The following is a 22,437-nucleotide window of genomic DNA, read 5'->3' as shown; positions in this document are numbered from 1 at the left end:
TTGAGAATCATTTGCTGCATTTAGCTGTCATATCTCCTAAGTCTTCAATCTGTAACAGTTTTTCTGTCTTTCTTAGACTTTGATGACCTGGAAGCTTTTGCAAATGAGAGGCCACTTGTTTTATAGAATATCCCGCAATTTGAGTTTGTCTGGTTGAAATCTGAAGATTTGATTCAGTTCTGCATCTTTGACAGAAATATTTAAATGATGCTATGTTCTGCATGTTGCATCCTGTCAGGTGGTGCCTGATTTTAATTTGCCTCATTACCAATGATGTCGCTTTGATCATTTGGCTAACATGGTATCTGCCAGGTTTATCCACTGAAAAGTTGCTTCCCCCCTCCCCCGCATGTAATTAGTAAGTGTTTTAGGAGGGAGGTACATTATTTACTGTCCTATCCTGGACACTTGCCTTGCTCAGTCCCCACCTAATGGCTTTAGGGCTGAATTGCCCAGAAAGGGGTAAGGGAACAAGTATTTGAGAAGGTAGAATTTGCCGAATACCTAAGAAAGTCCCATTAAACAGGATGTATTTAATTTAAGGAAGTTATCATTGCTTGGGACAGGAGCCATTGTGGTCCATGTAACAGAAAGAGTGTGGGGCCAAGAATTTTCAGTCAGCCGTGCCACACTGAGCTGTGGTGTGGTCACGAACAGTCACAGGATCGGCTGCTCCATCTCAGAGTCTTGTCTACCTACCTACCTACCTGGGAAGGTACTTTGTAAATCGTAAAGACCTTTATAAAAGCTATAGCTAATCTTTAAATTTTGTGCTTCCTCCAATAGAACTCAGGCTTTTAGTGTCATAAACAGTTTCAAATGCTTTTTCCTCATTGAAGTCTTAATTGGATCTGTGATGTTTCTACATTGATAAAATCAAACCTACATCACTTGAAAATACTCTTCTATCTTCTGTCATTTTTTTTTCTTCATTTCCAAGTCACAATATCCCCTCCTATTGATTTAGATTGTCCCCTTATCTTACATAAGCCTCATAGTAAAGTTTCAAACCATACACAAAGGTGGAAAGATGAATATAATGAATCTTTGTATACTTTTCACCCAGATTTAACAGTTATCAAGTTTTTGCCATATTTGTTTTATCTGTTTATTTTTGTGACTCTCTTTTTCTGAATTTTTAAGAAGTAAATCTCACCCTATATACTCTAAAAAAAATACGCATTTCTAAAAGATAGGGGTGTTTTCTTTCTCTCACAACCACAATGCTTTTATCATACTTAACAAAATAGATCATTTCTTGCCATCATCCGAATTCAGTCCATAATCAGATTTCCTTGATTGTGTCAGATACCTTTTTTCCTCTCCCCCACAAAATGCTTATTAATTAAAAGAAAATAGTGACTTCATAGTGGAGAAGCCAGTGAGGCACCCCACTAGTTAGGTGATCAAAGTGTAACATAGGCATTTTGACATCATGTGTTCCCTGATACTGTCCACTGAGAGATACAGCATTATTGACCTCACTGATATTCCTGACGAGAAAGCCAAACCTGTGCTTCAGCAGGAGAAAACATCAGACAGACCTAACCGAGGGGCATTCTACAAAGGAAAGTGACCAGTACTCTTCAAAATGTCATGGTCATGAAAGACTTGAACTGTCCCAGATTGGAGGAAACTAAGGACACACAACAACCAAATGAAATGTGGGATGTTGGATTAGAGCCTGGAACAGAAAAAGGATATTATTTGGATAATTGGCTTAATTTGAAGATGATCTATAGATTACTTAATAGCATTCTATCAAGGCTAATTTTCTGGTTTTGATAATTGTGTTATAGCCATAGATGGTGTTAACATTCAGGGAAGCTGAATGGAGGACATAGGAGGAAGGTATACTATTCTTTAAAATCTAAAATTCTTTCAAAATCAAATATCAAGTTTATTAAAGGATGGCTTATTTAGGGACACCTGGCAGGCTCAGTAGGTAGAGCATGCAACTTGATTCCAGAGTTGTGAGTTCAAGCCCCACATTGGGTGGAAAACTTCATTTAAAAAGAAAAAAAAAAAAAAAAGATGGTTTGGGGCGCCTGGGTGGCTCAGTGGGTTAAGTCTCCACCTTCAGCTCAGGTCATGATCCCAGGTCCTGGGATCGAGCCCCACATCCCCCGCATTGGGTTCTCTACTCCGCAGGGAGCCTGTTTCCCACCCCCATGCCTGCTCTCTGCCTATCTTTCTGCCTACTTGTGATCTATTTCTCTCTGTCAAAAAAAAAAAAAAAATCTTTTTTTTAAAGTTAAAGAAAAAAAAAAAAAAAGATGGCTTCTACAAATCAGGCTCCAGGCACATTATAATTGGTTTGTTATATTTTAGGGAATAGACAGCATTATTAATTTTAACCTGTTAACTTAAATATCATTTGGTAGAAACTAAATTACCTGACCACTTCCTTCCCATTTTTTTCCTCTTGCCTTCAGCCATAACTTACATTGAGATTTTGAAATTCCTGAACTAATACTTCAGATTCCTGACCTGTTATTTCTAATTTTTTACTTTGTTCTACTAGAGTGTAGGAGACTCTGGTTTTGGGGGCAGTTGTCTCCAAGTGCCTCCAGTAAGTTACAGACCTTTGTTTTCATCTTCGTACTGCAGCTCCCCAGCTGAAGATCTCCGATGACCGACTCACTGTGATTGGAGAGAAGGGTTACTCCATGGTCCGGGCTTCTCATGGGGTTCGGAAAGGTGCCTGGTACTTTGAAATCACAGTGGATGAGATGCCTCCAGACACTGCTGCCAGACTGGGCTGGTCTCAGCCCTTAGGTAAGTGAGAGCTGCTGTGTGGGCATTGCAGCAGGCAGAGACAGACCATCTGCATGAGCTTTGTGACTTTTCACCTTATTGGATAAGAGGCATAAAATTCGCTTCCTGAACGATTGGGTGGTTTGCAATTTTGTAACAAAACAAAAACTAAAATGAGAAGGAGTACAATTTTTTCTTCCAGCAAACCGGGGTTGATTCGCCATCTTTTGACTTCCCGTTTGTCTTTATTGGGACAGGTAACCTTCAAGCTCCCTTAGGTTATGATAAATTTAGCTATTCATGGCGGAGCAAAAAAGGAACCAAGTTCCACCAGTCAATTGGCAAACACTACTCTTCTGGCTATGGACAGGGAGACGTCCTAGGATTCTATATCAATCTTCCGGAAGACACAGAAACAGCCAAGTCACTTCCTGATACTTATAAAGATAAGGTGAGTTTGTCCTCTTGAGAGATTCCCGGGTTTGAAGACCTGTGGCTGCCAATGAATGCTGCAGCAGTGGCCTGAGTGGTTTTTGTAATACCGACATACCATTCCCATGTTTTTCTCACTTTTTGTTACAAAAATGTTTAGACAGAGTTGAAAGAATTTTAAAGTCCATGTCCAAATACCCATCACCTAGATTCTGCCATTGACCTGTTATTTGTTCATTCCTCTACCGACCCATCTGTCCGTCCATTTTGTTTCAATGCACTTCAGAGAATGCTAGCCATCAATATACCGCACCCCTGCCCATGTATTTCAGGATTCGTGTTGTTAGCTAGAGTTCAGCCTTTATTTAGTTTTTACTTTTGATATAAGACTTACATAAAATGAAATGTACAAAAATAAGTGTATATTCACTGAGTTTTGAGTTTGGCCTAAAGGAGACATTAGAATCTTACCACCCCAGAAGTTCCCTCATGCTCTTTCCTAATCAGTCCCAACTCCCATCCCTATAGAGCCAACCACTGTCTTGAAATACTTATTCCCTGTCGTAATTTTATTCCATTAGGTTTTTGTTTTGTTTTGTTTTGTTTTTTAATTTTTTTTTAATTTATTTTCAGCATAACAGTATTCATTGTTTTTGTACCACACCCAGTGCTCCATGCAATCTGTGCCCTCTATAATACCCACCACCTGGTACCCCGACCTCCCACCCATTAGGTTTTTTTTTTTTTAAGATTTTATTTATTTATTTGACAGACAGAGATCACAAGTAGGCAGAGAGGCAGGCAGAGAGAGAGGAGGAAGCAGGCTCCCTGCCAAGCAGAGAGCCCGATGCGGGACCCAATCCGAGGACCCTGAGATCATGACCTGAGCCGAAGGCAGAGGCTTAACCCACTGAGCCACCCAGGCACCCCTATTCCATTAGTCTTGTTTGTTCTTAAACTTAAGTAAATGGAACCATGCACTATATCATCTTTTGAATCTGGCTTTTATTGTTTGGCATAATGCTTTTGAGATTCTTTTATGTTTTTGCATGTATCCATAGCTTGTTTCCTTTAATCGTAGAGTAGTATTCCATTGTATGAATACACCACAGTGTGTTTATCCATTTTCCTGTTTTTTTAAAAAAAATATTTTTAAATTCCAGTATAAATAACATACAGTGTTACATTTGTTTTAAGTGTATGATAGGGTTATTCAGCAATTGCATCTATTACTCAGTGCTCATCATGATAAGTGTACTTATAATCCCCTTCACATATTTTACACTCCCCCCACCCACCTCCCCTAAGGTAACTACCAGTTTGTTCTCTACCATTGAGTCTGGTTTTTTGTCTTTTCTTTGTTGTGTTTCTTAAATTCCATATATGAGGGAAATCGTATATTTGTCTTTTTCTGACTTAATTCACTTAGAATTATGCTCTCTAGCTCCATCCATGTAAATGGCAATGGCTGAGTAATGTCCCACTGTGTATATACCATATCTTTATCCATTCATTCATCTGTAGATGGAGACTTAGGTTACTTCCATAATTTGGCTATTGTAAATAATGTAAATAAACATACGGATGCATATATTTTTTTGAATTGGTGTTTTTTATTCTTTGGGTAAATACCCAGTTAATGGAATTACTAGATCAGATTATTCCATTTTCCTATGGATGGAGACTTGAGCTATTTCAAGTTGGGGCTATTATGAATAAAGGTGATGTGAACTTTCTTGTACAAATGTTTTTTGTTTTTTTTTTAAAGATTTTATTTATTTATTTGACAGAGACAGAGCAAGAGAGGAACACAAGCAGGGGGAGTGGGAGAGGGAGAAGTAGGCTTCGTACTGAGCAGGGAAGCAATTGCTGGACTCTTTCCACCAATGTATGATAATTGTAGTTGCTTCACATCCTTGTCAGCATTTTTGTTGTCTGTCAGCTTAATTTTAGCCTTTTTGGTGTCCCCGTGTAGTTTAAATTAGCATTTCTTTGATGACTAATGATATTCTGTAGGTTTTCATGTGCTGATTAGCCATCTATTTTCTTTTGTAACGTTTCTCTTCAAATATTTCACCTTTAAAAAAAAAAAATATATATATATATATAAGGTTATCCTTTTATTGAGTTATAGAGGGTTTTTTAATATATATATTGGATTACACTTCTTGGTTAGAAGTGGCTTTTTTTTTTTTTTTAAGGTTTTATTTGAGAAAGAAGATAGAGAGTACGAGCTAGGGAAGAAAGGAAGAAGCAGGCTCCCTGCTCAGGTCTCAATCCCAGGACCCTGACTTGAGCCAGAAGTAGATGTTTAACCAGCTGAGCCACCCAGGCACCCCTAGAAGTGGCTTTTTAAAAAATATTTTTGGGGGCACTTGGGTGGCCCAGTTGCATCGACTCTTGATCTCAGCTCGGGTCTTAATCTCAGGATCGTGAGTTGAAGCCATATGCAGGACGGGAAGCCTACTTAAAAAGTAACATTTTTTTCCCCTCCTAGTCTGTGACTAATTTATTTCTTAAAGGTGTCTTCTGATGAAATGAAGTTTCTAATTTTTATGAAATCTATCAAATTTTTCTTTTACAGTTATATTTGTTTTGGGGCTCTCTGTTCCATTGATCTCTTTGTTGACTTTTATGCCATACCACACTGTCTTGATTATTGCAGCTTTAGAGTAAATTTTTAAATTGGGTATTATCAGTCCTCTTGCTTCTTTGTATTTTTGTCTGGTGTGTGTGTGTGTGTGTGTGTGTGTGTGTGTGTTTAATTTTGAAGATACTAGTATATACCTAGACTTTCTAGAAGGATATACAAGGACACTGGAACAGAGATTGCTTTTGGCAAAGGGAAACTTGAGTGTTGAGGGACATGGTGAGAGAGAGTGAGAGATACTCTTCATTTTACATTCTGGTAGATCTCTTGAAATTTTTTTTCTTACTGTGTTTAATGTATGTATGTGCTAAGAGATTCAAATTTTAAAAAAATTAATATCATCTATTTCCCTGGGAGTGAATAGTTGGGCTCTTGGGAACTGCAAAGAATGGATGACCCAGAGACCACCTATGGGAGAAGCAGGTAGGGAACTCGGATGAAAGGAAGTACTTGAAAAATGTTTTTATAGAATAAGAGATTTTAAGCTCAGTAAACTTACTTCTTTCACTGAGATTATTGAGGGGAAGAAACCTTGAATTAGTTTTAGTTTAATGGGTATTTTTATTGTGGTGAAAGTGTGTATATGTATGTTTCCTCATAAATTTTAGTAAAGACCTTTTTTGAAATGTTTAACAACTATGTGCTATCTGGTACTTTTAAGAACCACGTAGTTGTTTAAAATCTAGCAAAGCTAACCCTACATAGATTTTTAATATCTGTTGCAGAACATAAGGACTCCGTGCTATTTGTGTGATTCTGGCTTTTTTTTTTTTTTTTTAATTTCATGATGATGTAGCTGATGCTTCAATGTTCCTTTTTTTCCCCTTTCTTTCTTGGTTTTCAAGGCTTTGATAAAGTTCAAGAGTTATTTGTATTTTGAGGAAAAAGACTTTGTGGATAAAGCAGAGAAGAGCTTAAAGCAGACTCCCCATAGTGAGGTGAGTCATGGTCATAAAAATGTCAGAACTAGAAGACTTTGAAGATTGGGACCAACTTCCTAATTATTAAAGTAAGGAAAATGAGGCCCAAAGGAGCAGCAGAGCGAGCTCCCTCTCCTGCCTGCTGTGCTTATGCTCTTCCTGTGGTACCGTGCTGCTGCTCTCAGGGTTCTTTTAGGGACAGTCTACAGAGAAAGGGGTAGAAACAGCAACCTACTGAGGAAATCTACAAGCGATTGAGGAAGCGAGTCAAAGATATTTATTCTTCTCAGAGGAAGGATCAAGCACAGAGGGAGGAACACCAGAACAGGAGAGGATGTTGCTGTGTGACCCAGAGGCGGAGGAGCTGTCATGGTTCATTCAGGGTCCTCTAGAACTTTCTCTACTTCCTGTTCCAAGGTTGATGGAAACACGTCTGCCCAAAGTCCTAGTGTAAATAAAGGCTGGCATGACTGGACCAGCCACAGGGGACGAAAATAGGAAAAGGGCGGAAGAAATTTTTGAGTGGGAGACATTTCTCCATAATAATTCTGCAAAACATCCTGGGACAGTAATAGAGGCGAATGTAGGAGAAAATAAAGTAGGGCTCCAGTTGTCTTTAGGGAGAAAATGTAAAGGGAAACAGTTAATAGGTCTAAGGATAATACAACCAGATAATCCAGCCTGAGAGAATAGCGCTCTTGCTGGGAAGAACAGGCAGAGAAAGTTACTTCAGAAAAAGCCTTTTCTGAAGTCCATAGATAGTGGTTGAGAGAGAATATTTAGAATAATTTCAAAAGCAAAAGGACAAAGAAAATGAGGATTCTGAAACTCAGAAGATCTGAAGAGATTTTCAAAGGAGAAATACAGAAGCGAGAGGGAAGGGGGCAAATGAATAAGCTCACGAGGGTGTGGTTCCAAGGAATTGGTGGAAAACAAAATTCATTTTTATAAATACAGTGTAACGAATAATACAGAGTCGAATAGTTTGGTATAAGTAATAGTTTGGTATAAGTATAGGAATCCAGAAAGCAAATAAACCTGAAGACCAACTAGATTAGTGCATGTGAATATGCTCTGAAAAACCTGGAAGTCCTCTATAAATGTAAGACACTGTTGTTGCTGCGCAAGCTACATGCTGTTCATGGAAGACATTATTAGCAGCATGGTGACAGCACTGCTAAAGGGTTCAAGTGAGTTCCTTTTCAGTTTGTTTGTTCCGTTGTTAAATTCTGAAGTAAAACCATGGTTTTTGTTTCAGATAATATTTTATAAAAACGGTGTCAATCAAGGTGTGGCCTACAAAGATATTTTTGAGGGGGTTTATTTTCCGGCCATCTCACTATATAAGAGTTGCACGGTATGTATCCTCTGTTCATCCTGTGAACACGACTTGAAGGAAATAGGTGAATCATAGTATTGGAAGAGCCATTGATGGGAGTTCCAGAAAGAAGTCTAAGTAGCCTGAATGAGATGGAAATACGTTCCTGCTGTAACAGTTCCAAAAACAGTTGGGTGTCTTAGGAAGTATTTGCTTGGATAGATACAAGATTGTGCAGTTAGTGGGCCCCATACTTTTCTTTTGAATGTACTGTGTGGCAAATGTTATTGTTCAGTGTAAGGCATATGCAGTATATACATACATCAGTCAGCTTGGTGTTATAGGTCATGGTGACCTACCACCATTGACTATTAACTGTTGGTTACTTCATACACTGTGCTGTTTGTGTTTGTTTTGTTTTGTTTTGTTTTTAATATGATCCAGTGTGAAGGGGACTCTCATCAGATCCTTTTAGGTTTTTGTGGTTGTTTTAAGTGGTTTGAAAAGGTAATCTGGAAGTTTCCTTGTATTTTTAGTCTCTCAGTAACCACCATTTAAGTAGAATAAGGAAATCTTTAGGTTATAAACAGAACTCAACAAAAGTCTGTTTTAGTTATCTAATTTTCGATGGACATTAGGGTGTTGACCACTTTTAGCAATGGTAATCTGTTTCATTTGTTCCACTGCACCCTGAATGTCATAGCTACATTTAAAAAGTTCCTGTGTCACATTAAATTGTTTCACTCTTTTCTTCTGTGTTTTCATGTCTGTCTGAATCAAACTGTCACAGGTTTCCATTAACTTTGGACCATGCTTCAAGTATCCTCCAAAGGATCTCACTTACCGCCCTGTGAGTAACAGTCACGACGCAATCTCAGTATCTCTGTTACTTCTCGTTGTCACTGTTCTCATCACCTCATTTCTGTTTCTTGTCCTTCCCACAGATGAGTGACATGGGCTGGGGCGCTGTGGTAGAACATACTCTGGCTGATGTCTTATATCATGTGGAAACAGAGGTGGATGGGAGGCGCAGCCCGCCATGGGAACCCTGACCAGGTCCCTCTTTCTTTGCAGCTGTGGACTTTCTGGGGAATAAATTGGGGAGGGGGATCTGTTTTTTTGTTTTTTTTTTTTTAACTATTGCAAACATTCTTCCAAAGATACTGCAGCACAGAGCCTCTCCTGTTAGCAAGCGAAAAGTGGGGGTGAGACCGGCAGAGACTGCCTGCCCTACAACACTTCGCCCACTTCTGGTGACTGCTTCTATTTTGTGTGCCATATGCCAGCAGCTGCTGACCCTCGGATCCCATGCGCTCCCTGTGAAACTGGTGCTGTACAATGTATCCCACCAACTGGGACTTGATACCTTGCTGTATTTTCTACCGAATGAATAATCTTGTCCAAGTAGCTAACTTATTTAAAGACATTTCTTTTTGTGATGTTGAGTTCATCCTATCTGATTTGCAAGGAAGTAATTGGCTTGAATCTGAGAACACCTGAAATCTGTGGCTGTACATTCCAGATCTAAAAGGTCTTTCCTTTTGATGTGGGTTTTTATTCATTTTGAAATATTTTTGAACACTGGGGTCTCTGGAACTACTAGGTCTGTAGAACTGTAATTGTGAAAAAAAAAAAAAAAAAACTTGCTTGCAGCTTTTTAGAAGTTCTTCCCAAATAAAACTGGTCTTCAAGTGTGTGTGGCACTTTGCTTCCCTTTCACATTGGATTCCTCTTGGGACTGGGGTAGCAAGGTAGGCAGTCTGAGGAACGGTGGTCAGAACTGGGAAGACAGGCACGTTTCTGACTCGATCCCAAGCCCTATTCTCCTGCTTCCAGTCTTTCCAGCCAACCCAGCTATGGTCTTTATCCTGTGAAATCGGAATATCAAGGAGGTGAACAAGAATTTAAAAGGGTTCATGGGGGAATGCCTGGGTGGCTCAGTGACTTAAGTGGCTGGCTCTTGATTTCAGCTCATGATCTCAGGGTCCCAGGATTGCGCCCCGCATCGGGCTCTGCGCTCAGTGGGGAGTCCGCTTGGGATATTCTCTCTCTCTCTCTCCATCAAATAAATAAATAAAATCTTGAAGGAAGGAAAGAAAGAAAAGAAGAAAGAAGTGAAGGGGGAAGAAAGAAATTTCCCAAATCTCAAGTGACTATTGGTGTCTTAACACAGTAGCTTTGAGCAATGTCCACAATAGCCAAACTGTGGCAACGGGATGCCCTTCAGCAGATGAAAGGATAAAAATGTGGTCCATATATACAATGGAATAGTACTCAGCCATCAGAAAGGATAAATACCCAGCTTTTCCATTAACATGGTTGGGGCTGGAGGAGATTATACTAAGAGAATGTCAATTATCATATGGTTTCCCTTATTTGTGGAACATAAGGAATAGCAAGGAGGATATTAGAAGAAGGAAGGGGGAAATGAAGGTGGGGGGAATTGGGGTGGGAGGCAAACCATGAGAGACTACAGACTCCAAGAAATAGGATTTTCAAGGGGAGGGGTGGGGGATGGGTTAGCCCGGTGATGGGTGTTAAGGAAGGCATGGATTGCATGAGCACTGGGTGTTCAGCACAAACAACGAATCATAGAACACTACATCAAAAATTAATATATGGTACTGTATGGTGACATAACCATTAGAAACCAAAAAAAGAACACGGTAGCTTTGGCTAATATATTTGTCTCCTAACAAACCATCCAGGCTGTTTTGGCCATTTTGCATCTTTTCACAGAAGACCTAACAGTCAGTATGATTGTAGGCTAAAGACTCAGTCTATCACCACTGAACACCTACCTATTCATTCCTGGCTGGTCTTAAAGGGCAGACTTGGTTATAAAGCTGGATGATCAGAGATGGAAGAACTCAGAGAATGAGGGTAGTGTTCTTTTTTTTTTCCTTGCTCACTTTTTATTAACATAAAATGTATTAGTTGCCCCTGGAGTACAAGTCTGAATCATTAGGCTTACATATTTCACAGCACTCACCATAGCACATACCCTCCCCAATGGCCATCACCCAGCCACCCTATTCCTACCCCCCCATACCTCCCAGCAGCCCTCAGTTTGTTTTGTGAGATTGAGAGTCTCTTATGGTCTGTCTCCCTCCCAATCCCATCTTGTTTCGTTTTTCCCTCCCTACCCTCCACAGCCCCCAACCCTGCCTCTTAAATTCCTCATATCAGAAAGATCCTATGAAAAATGTCTTTATCTAATTGACTTATTTCACTCAGCATAATACCCTCTAGTTCTATCCATATCGTTGCAAATGGCAAGATTTCATTTCTTTTGATGGCTGCATAGTATTCCATTGTGTATAAACACCACCTCTTCTTTATCCATTCATCTGTTGATGGACATCTAGATTCTTTCCATAGTTTGGCTATTGTGGACATTGTTGCTATAAACATTCAGGTGCATGTGCCCCTTCAGAGCACTACATTTGGATATTTAGTGTAGTTACCCAGTAATGTGATTCCTGGGTTGTATTATAGCTCTAGTTTTCAACTGAGGGTAGTATTCATTAGGGAAGCTGGAGGTAAATTCTTTGTAATATAAATTACCACGTTACTTGTACACCCACTTTCCATTTAAATGATAAAATTTTTGTACATCGGATTTTCATAGATCAGAGGTTGCAGAAGTAATGATTTTGCCCATTTATATTTAAAAGCATGTGTGTTTCGAGGTTCATTTGGAGAGCTCATAGAATCCCCACTCTTCATGGAGACCTCTAAGCAGATCATCACTGACAACTTAATTTTATTCCAATGTAAAATTAAACAAGTGGGAAAATATCTCCCAGTCCCCTCAAAGACACAGTTGCTTGGTTTGAAGAAGGCAAATTACAATCAAGCTCAAAACTTCACTGGTATGTGGTAAAATGCCATTGTTTTGCTTTCAGCCTGTTCTTTTTTGAAACCAGAGTGTATATTGCTTCACACATCTTTAAACATCTTTAAACAATCATTTTCGCTTAGCTGGGAGTGGATGATAATTCTGTTCTAGAAATACTTCTACAACTATGCCCTCTCATTCTGAAGCTCCCAGATAGATAAACAATAATTGTGTGTGTGAGTTTTATTTTTATTTATTTGACAGAGAGTGAGAACAGGAACACAAGCAGAGGGAGAAGCAGGCTTCCCGCAGAGCAGAGAGCCTGATGTGGGACTCGATCCCAGGACCCTGGGATCACGACCTGAGCCGAAGGCAGACGCTTAACGGACTGAGCCACCCAGGCGCCCCAACAGTAATGTGATCTATGCTAAAAATAAACCACTCTAGGAAATGATCAGAATAAATAATAAAAAATGCTTTTCTGAGCTGTAAAATTTTAATAGCTCAATAAATATCAGCACTCCCACTCCTGCTAAACTCTTTAATAAATAAGCTAGGGCTCTATTTCCAAATGCTTTAAATCAGCAATGCTATTAGAACCAGAATCGAAAAGCTTCAGGTGGTAAGGGTTGGATTTGCACCTTCCCTACACACATTAGCAGCGTGATCTCATCCCAGTTTATATCTTTAAAGCAAAAGTTCTCTGAATCTTGGAAGGGGAGTTGGCTATCACCATAGCACCTCTTTTTAGCCATCTCCCCTGGAGATTGTAAAACACTGACCTGTTAATGGCAGAAAGTGGCAGCCCTGAACCAGGCTGGAAGCTGATATAATTAGCTCTGAACTAAAGATTCAGTTCCCTTTTCAGATCTCAACATTCTCTTCAGGGAAAATAATAAGATTTGTTTCTGTTCAACTTTGTCATTCATTGTCTCATATTTGGCCCTGCCCTGTCTGTTTTTAAGATTTTATTTATTTATGAACAGAGAGATGGAGAGCACAGGTAGGCAGAGCAGCAGGCAGAGGAGCTGAGCAGGGAGCCCAATGCGGGACTCCATCCCAGGACCCTGGGATTATGACCTGAGCCGAAGACAGATGCTTAACCAACTGAGCCACCCAGGCGTCCCTCTGTTCTATCTTTTAAGTCAGTAAATAAAAATCCTCAGTCAGAATCCTCTTCCAGTACTCATCCATCAGCCACCAGTTCTAGAGTTCTTTCAAGAATTGATTTAGGTTTGTCCTTATCATGGAAATTAAACCCTTATGAAAGATCCTGATAACAGATTTTAAATAATTGAGTGACCTAAGTGCCCAGTAGTTTTTCCTTCTAGTGAGCTATGGGATCTAGTTTCATTAAAATCTTTGTCCAGCTTCTGCTCAGGTCATGAACTGGGGGTCTGCTTATCCTTCTTCCTATGGCCCTCTCCCCCGCTTGTGCTCTCTCTGTCTCTCTTTCAAATAACATCTTTAAAAAAAAAAAAAAAACCTTTGTCCAGGACTCCTTTATCAAAAAGTTGCAGTTTACTAGAATGATTTTTTTAAAAAGAATTTTTAAACAAACCGGTAGAGACTGAAGTTTTTGTGTCGGTTATGAGTCTTTATTCTGACTGGTGCTCATGGGAAAAATAGGAGAATGGAATTAATTAGCTTTCTGCATTTTTTCAATCAAGAAAACTTAGACTACATTTCTTGAGGGCACCCGCTGTGGGGAGTTGCTGATCTTTGGTGCTGCTTGCTACTTATTTGGTAGAGGAACAGAGGGTTGCTGGAGTCCCTTTTGTCAAACCCCGCTGCATCCACACACATGACCTATGAGGAATGGAGCTCATGAGCCCATAAAACACAAGGCCCCAGTCGTTGTGTTTAGCACCCTCGCACCCTGTATCAGTACCATTTTAAAGATGTTTTTAATAGAAGTGTAAGGGCCCAAAAAGAAGTCTTACAAATATTTGGGGTCCCTTAACCTTCATTTCGCAGCTAATCCCCGAATGAAGTTAGAAAGCTCTTTCTCTTAAAAAGCCTTGTCCCCATTTTCTTAGTTGTAAAATTTGACCAATCAGAGTCCCAGTATCCTACTGGAAATACACTCCCACCCCATCCCACAGTCCCAGATGAAGATCTTAGACAGACTTGTAGGCTTCTAGCAGGGATCTTCCCGATGAGCGTGCAAGCCAGTGCAGCTAGGGACAGTTGGAAGAAGCAGGCTGGTCCTTAACACCTGGCTTCAGGAGCAGGGCTGGACTCCAGGTGCTTGCGCAGGTGGTTGGCAAAATCCACCTGAGTCTGTGATAAGACCTGGTTGATGATGGTCTTTGGCAGCCATCCCTAGAGAAGAAGAAGAATTAGGCCATCTCATGGGTAATGTTCCACTGTAGAAACCTCTGTATCCTATCACAAACATGAGTTGCTTAGGGCTTGGTCTTCCAGCTCTGTTTATGGGGGTGACCTTGGGGTCGACCAGGAAGACTGCATTACTGCCCTGCTGTCCCGACAGTGTAAGAAGCACAGAACGGCTCTCATCCCAGCTGTGTGACGCTGAGCTAGCGACCATATCTTGTGGGGCCTACGTTTCTTCTTTCCAAATTGATAACTGCAGAGTTGAAATGCGACACAAGAGGTAAAAGGGAGAGAAGCTATTACAGGCTTTTGAGATGATGGAATAACAGGTCATTACTCAAGCCTCTTCCCTCCAACAGCCTGTCTAAAAACGGAAGAGGGTTTTTCCTGTTCCTTTTGGGGTAATGTGGGAGGGTGAGAGCCAGTTTTCCTCCCCACCACCTGCACACTGAGCTCTCTTGTACCCCTCACCTTGAGGTCAATGCTGAGCAGCCAGGTGAGTTTGGTCTTGGAGGGACTTTCAGCCAGGGGATGGAGCACCATGCACGTGGGACCATGCTCACCTCTGGCAAATGAAGAGAGAAGTAAAGTCAGGAGGACCGTGCAGAATTCTTTATGCTGACCGGTTCTACTAGCCACACTTCCCTATTACCTTGCCTTTTCCCAATCTCAGAAATATTGTTTGCCAAGGGTGATATGTAAAGGTTGGCATGGTTGCCAGATCATCAGAACACATGTTGGGTGGACCTGGAGCCTGGCAGCCTCCCGTGGTGCCTTTAAATTGCTGATGCCAGAGAAAGTGTCCAGGGCAGTGGCTGGTGCCCCTGGAAAATGGGGGTAGCAGCTGTGTTCTGAGTAATATGGATTACATTTTGATCACCAGTAGGGTTGTACCTGAACACACCAGCTAAACCTCAACCCTAAGTGTTCTAGAAAATTATTTAGGTGCTTAAATTTCCTGGGAAGTTCGGGACAAAGTGGCTATGTGGGGCCAAACTTGTCTTCCTCCCCTGCTATGGAAAAATAATATTTCCATGTAACAGGAAGCTGAAGGTAGAGATCAAGGCCTGGTTTCTTGGAGCTGAGGATTCATCACACACTTGGCGGTGCATCCCACAAGCCTATGTTCCAAGAGGGATTGCAAGTATTACCTGATGACACCTTTCTGCTCGGGCATCTCCCCAAAATGTGTGGCCATGCCAGCCAGCACACAGGTGGACCCACGGCGCTTGGCACAACGCACGCTCACAAAATCACGGGGCCCCACCAGGTTTCCTGCTGCTTCTGCAGCCAACTCGTGGGTGATGACTGTGTCCTTTCCAATCCTCTGCAGGACCTAGTAGGCCACAGGGAGTCAGAGTTACCACTCACCCAGTGCTGGGGCAAAGGCACCACTCACAGCTTGTAGCTTCTTTGCGTAGCTTTCTGACTGAGCTCCCAGGGTTCCGGCCCTACCCTCCCACTTCCCCCCACCCCCAAATCTGGACTCTCCTCACCTTGATCTCCTTGACATTCGGGTTCCATTCTCCCATTGCCTCCATGTGTTCCACGAGCTCTTCATAGAGCCTCTCCATGGGCTGGTCCACCACCACCTCCAGCCGGAACACCTTGCCCACATCTGGGACCACTTTACTCAGCACTTTGTCCCCGTTCGTCTGTCAGGGACAAAAGAGGAGGTTCAGGAAAAAGGTCAGAGAAAAATATCTCTCGCTTAAGGCCCACAGACCGTCAAGGCAGGCAAGGCAGGAAAGAAGTCTGAGCTAAGCATGAAGAAGCCTAACAGCACTTCTGATTAAGACGGTAATCTTTCTTGCTGCGAGCCTCGAACATCTGCTAAAGCCTTGAGAGGTAACCTGCCCGCTCCTGGACCCTCTTTTCTTAGTGGTAAGTTTTGATGGGCGTAGGCAGGTCCAAATGAAAAGGCTCTGCTTGACTCAGAAGCACAAAGCTGCTGAGCGAGACAAACCTGGGAGTGGGAGAGCCTGGTCCACAACCAGCTAATCACACGCACCCAATGTCGGGTGGGAGCTTAAAAGAGGTTTTCAGGGGCACCTGGGTGTCTCAGTGGGTTAAAGCCTCTGCCTTTGTCTCAGGTCATGATCCCGGGATCCTGGGATCGAGCCCCGCATCGGGCTCTCTGCTTGGCGAGGAGCTTGCCTCCCCCTTTCTTTCTCTGCCTGCCTCTCTGCCTGCTTGTGGTATCTGTCAAATAAATAAAAATTAAAAAAAAAAAAAAAGGAGAGATGTTCAGTCCAATACCTTATTTTACAACGGAAAGCTGTAGGCCCAGAGACCCTTAGCCTTAGGCCATTGCGGGGCCTGCATCTCAGATTTCCTGACTCCCAAACCAGGAGTCTGCTAACTCAGAACTTGAAGAAGGAGTGGGTTTACCTGAACTTAGGGCAACAGGCAGCATAGAAGTTTCTGGAAGACGGCAGAGCCACCAGAGTCTCAGTAGAGCCCCTGGCCTTGAACACATGCCTATTACTGGTTCCCTGTCAGGATGCAGTGCTCAGGAGCCCAGAAACCCAGAAGGCCTCGGGCCATCTGTATTCTCGTGCAGTTCCTTTGTGGCTGAACCCAGATGAGCCCTGCAGGTTGATCAGCCCCAACATCACGCCCTGGCCCCGGCACTTCTGACCCAGGCTGGTGCAGGCCTCTAACGCATGCAGAACTCCCACTGCATGGTCTCTGCCAGATGCGGCATACGATGTGTTTGGAAGGTAACAAAGGATCCCAGAACAGTGTTTCCCAAACTCGAGTCTCCAGGATGTCTCTGAGGGGCCAGGGGAGTATCTGAGGATGTATTCTTGGGAAAGGAGAATTTTCAGATTAAAACCACCTGCTGCATGAGAAAGGCATCCTGAGGCCTTAAGGATGGCAGTGGAACGGTGAGGAGCGTGGGTTCCTCCAGGCCCACACTTACCTGCTGGTTCTCTTTCTTCCAGCCCTCCTGGTTGCTGAGGATGCCCAAGGCCTTCTGCATGGCCTCCTCGCCCTGCCGGATATAGGCCAGCTCCTGGTCGCTATAGAGGGTGTCTTCCAGCCGTGAACCTGTACACAGCCAAGGAGAGACCTAGCTTGCTCGGTTTCCCTGGCCTCCCCCACCCACGGCTTCCATCCCTTCCATCTGGATCTGCTCATTCCTCTGAAGAGCCAAGGCCAAAGCCAGAGGGTCCCCTCTGCAGGTGAAGTTAAACACAAAGCTGCAGCCAACAGGGGGTCTGGCCTTGAGGAACTCCAGGAACTCTCAAAGTGAGTGAGAAAGGCCAGCTTAGGGTTAGGGGAAGGTGAGGGTGCTGGAGGGAATTTGCCGCTGGCAGGAGCCTGAAGCCTCAGCACTTACCAAGCAGAGAGCTCCGGCGCCGAACCTGGCTGATCCACGCACCCGGGGTCGGGCCCCCCAGTGCCCTCCGGTTCAGCTCCTGGCCAATGGCCAGCACAGCTTGCTGCCTCAGCCCTGCAGAGAGGGGAGCAAATTGTTGCCTAGGATCGAGAAACGCCCTTAGAGAGGGACCACTGGGTTCCTTGCCACAGATGAGGAAACACTGGGAGAGGGAGGTGACTTGCTCAGGAACACAGATCCCTAGTGGGGACCTAAATTAGTGCCAGGTTGACTCCCTGTCCAGGGCCCTTACTCTGGCAGCCAGGCTGCATCCGGGGGCCAGAGTCAACCTTCCCTCTGGGCTGGGCTGGCCAGGCCTCATCCTGCCTGGACTGGGGGAGGGGGGGGGTTGGGTTGGTTACCGGAGCCGAAAGAAGCTTCGTCTAACTAGAAAAAATCTGCTGCAGGAGGAGAATCAAAGACCCCCCCCCATCCCCTGTAGTCTGTGTTGCTGTGAGCAGCTGGGGTCCTTTGCAGGAGTAACTGCTCAATATGTCCTTGGGGTTGAGCACGGTGAGCTTGGCGTTGAGCACGGTGAGCTGAGCGGTGAGGCTTGTTGGTCTAGGGCTGGTGCAGGGATTCCAAGCACAGCTTCCACGGAAACAGAAGCCCGCTCCACCCGGTGTAATTGGGAAGCACTTTAAGTTGGTCTGTGCACCCTTCAACAACTGCAGGGGATTGACTCAGATAACCCTAGGTCTTGATTAGCTCTATAAAATCAGACTTGGGTAACCAGTTCTGCCTCCTCTTTGTACAATCTAACCAGACTTCCAGCTTTCCACTTTCTCTCTTCACTTTGCTCTTCTCTGCATGGGCTTCCCAGTACTGCTTGCTGGACTCAAGGCTCACTCCCACCCCTGCACTGTGGCTCAGTCCTTCCTGGTATCCTTGGGGCCAATCCAGGCAAAGTCAGAAGAGCTCAGGAAAGATTGGAGCCCTGGAGAGAAGGGCAGAAGTGACAGACTCTGGGAGGGACACAGGCGTCTTAGAATCCAGCCCAGCTGTTCCTGGGAAACAGGGCGGTCCAGAAGGAAAGAGACCTGTGCAGGTTCCCCCAACAGGAGGCCCAAGTGGGATCAGCGCCTGAGCAGCCGGCTCCCTCCCCCACTCCCAGTCGCACACAACCACACTGCCCGAGTGCTCTGGGTCAGCACGGGGCCACCCCAGAGGCCAGGGAGCTCACCCTTCATGTTGTGCAAGTGTCTGTAGGAGCTCCCAGCACATAGCTTGAATGTGGCCAGAAGCATGGTGTCCAGGCAGTGGGGAGAGGCAGGGGCGCGGTGCTGTGGCCCCTGCTGCTGTTGCCTCGGCTTCTCCTGCCTCCACTGAGGCTGTCAAGGTCTGCCTCTAGGTCCTGCAGCTGTGGCTGGGGACCAGCCAAGGGTTCTGCGTCTTAAATGCCCCCCAGCTGAAGGCTGTACTTCATCATCCGGAGATAAAAAAAAAGCCACCGCTCGCTGTGCGAAGGAAGGGGTCAAGGGTAGAGGGATTGCCTCACACTGTGGTTTTGGCCACTTGCGGGGAGCCTGAAGGAGGGTGCAGAGACAGGAGCCCGGAGGCGGGCGCCGAAGGAGCAGTGGATGGAGCGAGGAGAAAAAGCAGCCGCTGAGGTCAAGGCCCTTTGGAAGAAAGCACACGCTCTCCGACTGGTTTTCAAAGAGCATGTGGGTGTACTGTTTAAAATGCAGGTTTCTGGGGGTGCCTGGGGGGCTCAGTTAAGCATCTGCCCGCGGCTTAGGTCAGGATTCTGGGGTCCTGTGCTCAGTGTGGAGTCTGCTTCTCCCTCTCCTTCTCCCGCTCTTACTCACGCTTTCTCCATCTTTGTCAAATAAATAAACAAAATATTTTTTTAAAGATCTATTTATTTATGACAAAGAGCACAAACGGGAAGCAGCAGGCAGAGGGAGAGGGAGAAGCGGGCTCCCCACTGAGCAGGGAGCTTGATGTGGGGCTTGATCTCAGGACCCTGAGAGCCAAAGGCAGATGCTTAACTGACTGAGCCACCCAGCTACCCCAATAAACAAAATATTTTTTAAAAATAAAAAAATAAAATGCAGATTTTCGGCCCTCAGCCTCAGAAACTCTCAAGTTTAACAGGTCTAGAATTGAGGCCCTAAAGCTTGTATTTAATAAAAATTCCCAGGTGGTTGCTACACAGGTATCCTGTGAACTGCATGGTACTCATTGAGAAGCATTGCCCTGGTCTCTAACAAACTCTTTTCCCTTTAATATTGAACTTAAGGGGGCACCTGGCTCTGTCGGTTGAATCTTAAGTGTCTGCCTTTGGCTCGGGTCATGGTCTTGGGGTCCTGAGATGGAGCTCCCACATCGGGCTCCCTGCTCCGCGGAGAGCCTGCTTCTCCCTCTCCTGTCTGCTCATGCTCTCTGTAGCTATTTCCGTCTCTCTCCTTCAAATCAATAAATAAGTAAAATCTTTAAAAAAGAAAAAAAGATTGAACTTGAGGTTGCTTTTTAAGCGAGATTCACCCAGCAAGAATATTGGGGGTCAAGAGAATCACACTACGTGGCCCCTGGCCCAGGGCCTGCCTTCTTTGTGAGAAAGTTCTGGTGGACGGGAGGTGGCAGGTAGGGGAGGCGTCCGAGGTGGGGAGCAGTCGCAGACCCCCACTGGCTCTTGCTGTCTCTTTCACTACAGGGAGGATGAAAGGGATGGGAGCTCAGAGCCGCCGGTGCCCAGCACCCAGCGCCCAGCAGAACAGAGTGAGTCCCCCCACCGCCCTCCATCAGCCCCTCATGAGCAGTGGAAAGGGTCCAGCAATCCAGGGGTCCTTGTCCCGGGCTCCTCTCTGAGCAGTGGCTGCCTAGAGATCCCTCGGCCCATTTCTCAAGGCCCACTGTGGGCCCTCTTCCTCCGGGAAGCCTTCCTCGACCCCCCCAACCCTCTGGAACGGCTTGTTCCCCTGTCTCCCATTCTTACTATCACTGCCACTGGCGGGGTACATCGTGTGGGGTCCCGATTTGTATAATGGTTTGTGTGTGTTTTCTTGTCTCTTCCATGGGACTGTTCCTCCCTGAGGCAGGCGCCGTGTCCACTCCCCTCTCTCCCCCACACTCAGCCACAGGCAGGACCCAGAGCAGACTCATGCTCCTTCTCTATGGGGTGACCAGCTGCGGGAGGTGGGGGGGTGTAACTCTTTCTTTGGCTGAGGAAACTAGCCTGCAGGCTTTGTTTCCAGCCTCGGCAGAGTCCCAGAGGAGACAGCACCAAAGGGAGAGGCCCCAGCGGAGGCATGGGAGGCCTGAACCTTTCACGGCTGCAAGAGAAGGTGCAGAGGGCAAGCTGGGAAGGCTGGGTGGCAGCTACCCCTGGCTTCTCCTCACAGGGACACGTGCGCCCTCAAGCACATGTGCCCCTCAGTGGAGGTGGTGGGGAGCGGGAGGGGGTTATTATGGGACAGTCCACGCAGATAATGTTCAAGGCCCTGCTGTTGCCATCCTGGGGAGAGTTCTGGCCACCGTAAGCAGGGAGGAGTTGGGGCAGGAGATGGCGGACTCGAGCATCAGCTGCTGCTGATGTCAGCGCTGCCACTGACTCAGGGAGGGGTGCTGGTGACCTCCCCCAAGGCCAAGGCCTTCGTAGTCCCTTCTTCATCCTTTCCAGGACCAATGAGCAGTTAACTCTCACCGTCCCTCTGAGCAGTAAGGTGGGGAGACACAGGTTTGGAACTTCCTCTGGCTCTGGATGTCATTTGTGTCTGGCTTTGCTTTTTGAGGAGGACAGAGGCCCCAAGGGAGGAGACTGGGTGGCCAAGCCAGGCCAGGGAGAAAGGCGACCAGAGGTCGGGCTCAGACGATGCAGAGTGGTGGGTGGGGGTGGGCGGGGGCGAGAGGCCAGGTTTGGGAGCCCTCATTCCTTCAACACCCCCTTGTTGAGTGTCCACTGTGTGGACGCTCTGCCCTCACGAGGGAAAATGAACCATGTGGCCGTGGAGGAGAGCAGGGGAGCCCAGGAGGGAGTTTGGAAGTACAGAGGGCCTCACCATGCAGGGGGAGCGCAGAGTGGGAAGGAAGACTTCTGGGAGGAAGGGACATTTGAGCCAGAGCATGGAAAGTGCAGTTAGGAGCTGCTGGGTTTGAGATCGAGGATGGGGTGTGTGTTCCGGGAAGAGCGTCTGGCCAGCAGCCCAGAGAAAGGATCCGAGGGTTGCTCCATAGCAGGGTAAGGACTGGTGGGAGGTGGAGTACGGGGTTGGGGGGTACGGGAAGATTCCCCTGCAGTGCTGGGCTGAGCTGTCTGGGTCCCTGGCTCAGAGGAGGTGTGCGGCAGGGGTGGGGGGTGCGTCGCGACCTGAGAGGCTGGGCTGGCCATGTGGGGAGGCTGGGGAGTGGAAGACACGGGTGTTACACTGCAGTGGGTTCCCAGGTCCCCCATCTGTCTCTTGCTTCGAGATTCCCAGCCACTCGCTGCTTCCATTTGAACTTCCTGATCCATGAAATGGGGGTATATTGTCCTTTTCTTTTCCTTTGTGTGACCCTCTCAGGGTGCTGGGAAGGCTGCCATCAGGTGACAATACACCAGGAGCTCAAAAGAGAAAGTCCAGACCTCTTAGCCCAGTCTCTGGGTCCTCCAGTGTCTCCCACCCTGGCTGTCTTCTCTGGGGCCTGCGGGCTGTCTGCCCCGTACACACCCTCTTCTAGTCCAGGTAACTCACAGGTAACTCACAGCATCACCTGCCCTCAAGCCCTCCCCTGGGCCCCCACCTTGCTCTGCTCTTTAACTAGAATCCAGTACTTTTTCCTGTGGGCCCCCTTGATAAAAGTGTATCACAGTATCAG

General features: G+C 45.4%; 2 protein-coding genes across 7 annotated transcripts in view; one reads left to right on the top strand and one right to left on the bottom strand.

The window, feature by feature from the left end:
- ASH2L (ASH2 like, histone lysine methyltransferase complex subunit) overlaps nucleotides 1-9,773 on the top strand; it is a 29,318-nt gene extending 19,545 nt beyond the window's left edge. For 5 of the 6 annotated variants that reach the window (XM_004758235.3, XM_004758233.3, XM_013059284.2 and 2 more), the window contains exons 11-16: nucleotides 2,611-2,778; nucleotides 3,015-3,208; nucleotides 6,685-6,777; nucleotides 8,018-8,116; nucleotides 8,868-8,927; nucleotides 9,022-9,773. In XM_004758235.3, the coding sequence (XP_004758292.1) occupies nucleotides 2,611-2,778; nucleotides 3,015-3,208; nucleotides 6,685-6,777; nucleotides 8,018-8,116; nucleotides 8,868-8,927; nucleotides 9,022-9,129 (722 nt within the window). In that variant the 3' untranslated portion in view covers nucleotides 9,130-9,773. The remainder of the gene's footprint in view (nucleotides 1-2,610; nucleotides 2,779-3,014; nucleotides 3,209-6,684; nucleotides 6,778-8,017; nucleotides 8,117-8,867; nucleotides 8,928-9,021) is intronic. The other variant, XM_004758234.3, reaches the window with a different exon arrangement.
- Nucleotides 9,774-13,494: 3,721 nt separating this feature from the next.
- STAR (steroidogenic acute regulatory protein) lies at nucleotides 13,495-19,051 on the bottom strand. Its single transcript, XM_004758232.3, has 7 exons — nucleotides 18,824-19,051; nucleotides 17,602-17,715; nucleotides 17,182-17,309; nucleotides 15,752-15,910; nucleotides 15,407-15,591; nucleotides 14,727-14,820; nucleotides 13,495-14,243 (listed from the first exon to the last, which is right to left on the bottom strand). Exons 1-7 carry the CDS (start codon nucleotides 18,885-18,887, stop codon nucleotides 14,130-14,132), a joined length of 858 nt encoding a protein of 285 aa, XP_004758289.1. The 5' UTR covers nucleotides 18,888-19,051; the 3' UTR covers nucleotides 13,495-14,129.
- Between the last annotated feature and the right edge of the window lie 3,386 nt (nucleotides 19,052-22,437).

Source organism: Mustela putorius, unplaced genomic scaffold (genome assembly GCF_011764305.1).
Source record: "Mustela putorius furo isolate JIRA1106 unplaced genomic scaffold, ASM1176430v1.1 tig00003976_pilon_pilon_pilon, whole genome shotgun sequence".
Taxonomy (NCBI): Eukaryota; Metazoa; Chordata; class Mammalia; order Carnivora; family Mustelidae; genus Mustela; species Mustela putorius.
Note: the sequence above shows the minus strand (reverse complement) of the source record. Positions and strands in the feature narration are given on the sequence as shown.